Genomic DNA, 6,817 nt, shown 5'->3' on the forward strand with positions numbered 1-6,817 from the left:
CTTGCAGTGACAGTCGGCGGTTAGCCTAGTTAAGGCGTAAAAATGCTTTTTACTTTACTAGGACTGTACGCTTTGTACCAACGAGAACGGAAGAAACCCAACAACACCCAAAATGAAAACGAGGACCAGAGTGATGATGGTAAGTAAATGAGATGTTCATGTGGCCCCACTTTACATTAGGTGGCCTTAAGTAACGTTACTATGTACATACATCAAAAAATAAGTGCAATGTACTTACTGTGTTCAAATTGCATTGCAAAGCATTTGCTGATAATGAGGTGTGATACGGGTACACTGTAAAAAATTTCTAGTGCTTTCGACGAATTATTATTTAGTAACTAGTTCCACAGATGTTTTACCTTCACTCAATTTCGTTCTAGAAATTGTTACCTGAATTAATATTTTTTAATTGGCTCAAACTTGACTTCAACTTTAAAATGTATGTTTACTCAACCTGTTTTTATAATTAATTCAACTAAAACGTTTTAATTAAGGGTTTCATTTTTAAATGGTTTTAATTGTTACTAGAAATTGCAGTGGTGGAACTAGTTACAACATGTTATAGTGAGGATAAAAACAAATTAAAGCACATTGTATCATCTGCATTTATAACATTTGTCATAAAAACAATACATTTTCATAAGAATGAATTTCAAATTTCTTTAAATAATAAAAAAATGACCAAAGCCCTTGTCACTTTTCTATAATGTCTTTAATGCACCTTTAGTTTTGAAACTACACACACAGTCAAAGTAGATACAGTGGAGCATTCTTGCTACGTGTCAGTGTTTCAGCTGGTAAAGGGATAGTTCACCAAAAATGAAAATTCTGTCCTCATTTACTCGCCCTCATGTTGTTCAAATCCTGTATGATTTTTTGTTCTGCTGAACACAAAATAAGATATTTGGAAGAATGTTTGTAACAAAGGAGATAGAGCAACCATTACCATAGTATTTCCCTCCTACTATGGTAGTGAATGGTTGCTCCATCTGCTGGGTTACAAACATTCTTACGAATATCTTATTTTGTGTTCAGCAGAACAAAGAAACTCATACAGGTTTGGAACAACATGAGGGTAAATGACATAATTTTCATTATTGGGTGAAAAGGTTTTCCCTTTAAGAAGAACTGAGTGGCTTGGATGAGAAACTTTGCAACGAGCCTACTTTTATAAAATGTTGACTGGATTCGCGTTTTTTAGTCCAGTCAACATTTGCAATTCTAAATGCTAACTGGATTTGAAAATGTCAATTAATTTAAAGTTTTTCAAATATATTTCTGCAGACTTAATATAATATGTCTTCTTAACTAAGCACAAGTAAGAAAATTAGTTCAAGTACAATGTAAAAACACACATGTACACAATAAGTGCATTGTATAAAATGATTACCGGTAATTCAAATGTTAGTACATAGTAGTTAAGGCCACCTAATATAAAGTTCATGTTATGAGAATATGTAACTCTTTTTGCTTATTGGAGTCTGCACTGGCTCTATGCTTATTTTTGTTATTATTTGGGTTTTTTGGGAGGAAAGTCAAAAATTTAGAAGCACAGTTGAAGTAAATTTTATTAATACTGTAATATTTGTCATTACTATCTTTAGGTGAGCCTTCTTATCTTCTTGACCCTGAAGTCGAAGATGACCATCACGACCAGTCAAAGGGAGAACCAGTTACTGTTGACCCTGAAGTCGAAGATGACCATCACGACCAGTCAAAGGGAGAACCAGTCACTGGTGACCCTGAAGTCGAAGATGACCATCACGACCAGTCAAAGGAAGAACTAGTCACCGGTGACCCTGAAGTCGAAGATGACCATCACGACCAGTCAAAGGGAGAACCAGTCACTGGTGACCCTGAAGTCGAAGATGACCATCACGACCAGTCAAAGGGAGAACCAGTCACTGGTGACCCTGAAGTCGAAGATGACCATCACGACCAGTCAAAGGGAGAACCAGTCACTGGTGACCCTGAAGTTGAAGATGACCATCACGACCAGTCAATTGAGGGCCTTATCATTAGTGACCCTGAAGTTGAAGATGACCATTATGACCAGTCAATTGAGGGCCTTATCATTAGTGACACTCACGACGATGAGGACTCGAGTGACGACGATGAGGACTCAAGTGATGACGATGAGGACTCGAGTGACGACGATGAGGACTCGAGTGACGACGATGTCTTTTACAGTGCACTAGAGGACATTGTGGCACATCAGTTGAGCCCACTGCTGGCTAAAAAGGGAACCCTTATGGGTCAGTTTGTTAACAAAACCCTAACATAACCCAACACACACACACACACACACTTTAATCAGCGGTTTAATGGTTTATACTTTAAATTGACGTTAAAACATGCTTTGGTTAAGGTTGGTGGAAAAGTGTTTTTTAAATATTTCATTTATTATGTATGGGTGAAGTTGTATATTTTATACTTATTTTTTTAATGCCTACTACATAAAAAATGTCGTTTTTTAAATAGTCCTGTAGTGATGAAAGCACAAATATTCAATTTAGTAACTCAATTAATATATGTATCATATGGTTTTAGATAATGTAGCTGGTGTCACTGCTTCACATTTCATGTCAAAAACTCTTTTTTTTCTTTTAACAGACATAAATTCCTGCTGCTATGAAATTGGCATCAAACTGGGTCAAGGAGGCTTTGGAGCTGTTCATGCAGCGACTCGTTTAAAAGATAACCTTCAGGTATCAATTTTCATTACTTACAATATCTATCTAGAAGCTAATTTATGTTGTATTATACTTGTCTGACTCTCTCATATCCAAGCACTCTTAGTGTGTCTTATATTCACTATTAAGTGCACTTGACATGTCAGACCTGCTCTTCATGTTTAAAGTGTTATTTATGAAACTGTACGTGTTTCATGAATTCAGGTTTAATGACTGAAATATATAAACTTTGAACATATGAATTCTAACGCAAATCCTGTGTGTTTTTTTCATCAGGTGGCGGTGAAATTTGCGTCTAAAGAGGATGCAGAATTTGTCAGTGTTGTAAGTACTCTGCGCTCTCTCTTTTTTTCCACTCAGTTACTGCTTTTAATTTCATACATCTCATATTTACTGGTTTTTGAATAGACAAACTACCAGTGTCAAGTTTAAATCCTTCTACTCCTCATAATATCTGTGTTTTCTAGGACCGCTATTCCACACCAGTTCCCCTCGAGGTTGCTCTACATATTCGAGCAAATCAGCTCAGGGTTCCTCAAATAATCCAGCTTCTGGACTGGCAGGATGAAGCTGACTGCTACATTATGGTGATGGAGCGGCCCATGCCCTGTCAGTCCTTGGATGACTTCTTAGAGAGCTACACGGGCACCATGGATGAGGAGGATTTAGCCCGTATTATCATGTGGCAGACAATATTTGCAGTGCAGACGTGCTGCCAGCTTGGAGTGTTCCACAGGGATATAAAGCTAGAAAACCTGCTGATTAACCCGGACACTCTTGAAGTCAAATTAATAGACTTCGGATGCGGCGAATTTCTTACCTCTGCGGGTTACACATCCTTTGCTGGTATTTATGGTTTCTCAAAGTTAAAAATGTTGTTAGCATCAAATAATTTCTTGCAAGGTAATAAATATTCTAGTCAAAACTTACAAATAAAATATTTTTCTCCAGGCACAGAAGAGTTCTTCCCTCCAGAGTATTGGATCAAGGGCAGGTACTACGGGGAACAAACAACAGTGTGGTCACTCGGCATACTGTTGTTTGTTATACTGTGTGGGCATTTTCCCAAGAGCCGAGACATGGAGAAGCTCCTCAAAGAAAACATGTGGAGCAGAGATGGCTTGTCACAAGGTGAGATCTTAATTTGAGCAGAGGACAATCTGAATTCGGAAACCTTCTAGATGCAGAAAAAATGAACATGTGAGCCTAGTGGTGTTTGTGAAGTTTAAGGTAATAATCAGACATCTTTCTCCACAGAATGCTGCGATTTTATTGGCTGTTGTCTGAAGCTCGACCCAGAGAAGCGGATTAAACTGGACAATGTCAATCTCCACAACTGGTTTAAGGTATTAATTACAAGCTTTGAAGTCTTTTTGATTCGGTTTACTTATCAGACTTAGCTTTTTTATGAGCTGCAACTGTCATCGAGTCAATCCTGATACAGATGACAAGTAGGGCCGAATATGTACACCTCCTAAAATATTTTGTTCTTAACTGTCCAAATGTAAGAATATTACCTCTCTTTATTGCACATTTGTTTTTTATGCAGTTTTTGTAATGTATTTAGACAAATAACCTGATTTCTGTTTTTATTTCAGATGTGAAGAATAACAACTTAAGAATTATGGGTCTGGCACCAACAGCCTAACATACAGCACACACACACACACACACATACACACACCAGCACCACACACTGGACCAGCAAACCAGCACCACATACTGGACCAGCAAACCAGCACCCCATACCGGACCAGCAAACCAGCACCCCATACTGGACCAGCAAACCAGCACCCCATTTTTAACTTAAACTTGTTCTTAAATCTCAATTTTTTAAGAATGTTGCTTCTCATTGTTGCACATTTATTTTCTATGCAGTATCATGTATTTAGACACTAAACATGATTTCTGTTTTTATTTCAGATTGATGACGTGGAGAATAACAACTTAACGATAATTGGACAGTCTGACACCATCAGCCTAACATATACCACATACACACACACACACACACACACACACACAGACTTTTTAAACAATTTATATTCTTACTCAGGCATGAAAAAGGCAAACCAGCAGCCCATACTGGACCAGCAAACCAGCACTACCTACTGGACCAGCAAACCAGCACGCCATACTGGACCAGCAAACCAGCACCCCCTACTGGACCAGCAAACCAGCACCCCATACTCGACCAGCAAACCAGCAGCACCTACTGGACCAGCAAACCAGCACCCCATACCGGACCAGCAAACCAGCACCCCATACCGGACCAGCAAACCAGCACCCCATACCGGACCAGCAAACCAGCACCCCATACTGGACCAGCAAACCAGCACCCCCTACTGGACCAGCAAACCAGCACCCCATACTGGACCAGCAAACCAGCACCCCCTACTGGACCAGCAAACCAGCACCCCATACTGGACCAGCAAACCAGCACCCCCTACTGGACCAGCAAACCAGCACCCCATACTGGACCAGCAAACCAGCTCCCCATACTGGACCAGCAAACCAGCACCCCCTACTGGACCAGCAAACCAGCACCCCATACTGGACCAGCAAACCAGCACCCCCTACTGGACCAGCAAACCAGCACCCCATACCGGACCAGCAAACCAGCACCCCATACCGGACCAGCAAACCAGCACCCCCTACTGGACCAGCAAACCAGCACCCCATACTCGACCAGCAAACCAGCAGCACCTACTGGACCAGCAAACCAGCACCCCATACCGGACCAGCAAACCAGCACCCCATACCGGACCAGCAAACCAGCACCCCATACCGGACCAGCAAACCAGCACCCCATACCGGACCAGCAAACCAGCACCCCATACTGGACCAGCAAACCAGCACCCCCTACTGGACCAGCAAACCAGCAGCCCATACCGGACCAGCAAACCAGCAGCCCATACTGGACCAGCAAACCAGCACCCCATACTGGACCAGCAAACCAGCACCCCATACTGGACCAGCAAACCAGCACCCCCTACTGGACCAGCAAACCAGCAGCCCATACCGGACCAGCAAACCAGCACCCACTACTGGACCAGCAAACCAGCAGCCCATACTGGACCAGCAAACCAGCAGCCCATACTGGACCAGCAAACCAGCACCCCATACTGGACCTGCAAACCAGCACCCCATACTGGACCAGCAAACCAGCACCCCATACCGGACCTGCAAACCAGCAGCCCATACTGGACCAGCAAACCAGCAGCCCATACCGGACCAGCAAACCAGCAGCCCACTACTGGACCAGCAAACCAGCAGCCCATACTGGACCAGCAAACCAGCAGCCCATACTGGACCAGCAAACCAGCACCCCATACTGGACCAGCAAACCAGCACCCCATACTGGACCAGCAAACCAGCACCCCATACTGGACCAGCAAACCAGCACCCCATACTGGACCAGCAAACCAGCACCCCATACCGGACCAGCAAACCAGCACCCCATACCGGACCAGCAAACCAGCACCCCATACTGGACCAGCAAACCAGCACCCCCTACTGGACCAGCAAACCAGCAGCCCATACCGGACCAGCAAACCAGCACCCACTACTGGACCAGCAAACCAGCAGCCCATACCGGACCTGCAAACCAGCAGCCCACTACTGGACCAGCAAAACAGCAGCCCATACCGGACCTGCAAACCAGCAGCCCACTACTGGACCAGCAAACCAGCAGCCCATACCGGACCTGCAAACCGGCAGCCCACGCTGGACCAGCAAAAAATACAAAATAAATTTTAAAAATTTGCATGAATTGAAATTATATTCTCTACATCTTATCTGATATTTTAAGAGACTTATTGACCTTTCCTTGTGTGGTGTAAAGTTCGGGTAAATATAAAGACTCACTTGTTTATGAATTAATTAAGGAAAATAATGCAGGACATGTCACATTAGAGGCTGTTTTTCACAAACTATTTCTACCCCTTTATTTAGGGATCAACATTAGGAACGACAGAGCCTTCTCCTTTATGGTAAGTTCTTATACTGTACCTCATGCTTATTCATAATGATCTGCAGGAGGCTGTTTTATGCTTTTGGTATGATGTTTATATATAGTTAAGCTCTGAGCATAGCTATATCTTTTCCAGAGAAGGACAACAGTT

At 42.6% G+C, this 6,817-nt stretch overlaps 1 protein-coding gene across 1 annotated transcript; it reads left to right on the top strand.

The window, feature by feature from the left end:
* Positions 1-2,246: 2,246 nt before the first annotated feature.
* LOC137087153 (serine/threonine-protein kinase pim-1-like) lies at positions 2,247-4,367 on the top strand. The gene is made up of 7 exons (XM_067452045.1): positions 2,247-2,255; positions 2,614-2,708; positions 2,970-3,017; positions 3,161-3,539; positions 3,645-3,824; positions 3,951-4,039; positions 4,292-4,367. Exons 1-7 carry the CDS (start codon positions 2,252-2,254, stop codon positions 4,295-4,297), a joined length of 801 nt encoding a protein of 266 aa, XP_067308146.1. The 5' UTR covers positions 2,247-2,251; the 3' UTR covers positions 4,298-4,367.
* Positions 4,368-6,817: the final 2,450 nt, after the last annotated feature.

Source organism: Pseudorasbora parva, chromosome 1, assembly GCF_024679245.1.
Source record: "Pseudorasbora parva isolate DD20220531a chromosome 1, ASM2467924v1, whole genome shotgun sequence".
Taxonomy (NCBI): domain Eukaryota; kingdom Metazoa; phylum Chordata; class Actinopteri; order Cypriniformes; family Gobionidae; genus Pseudorasbora; species Pseudorasbora parva.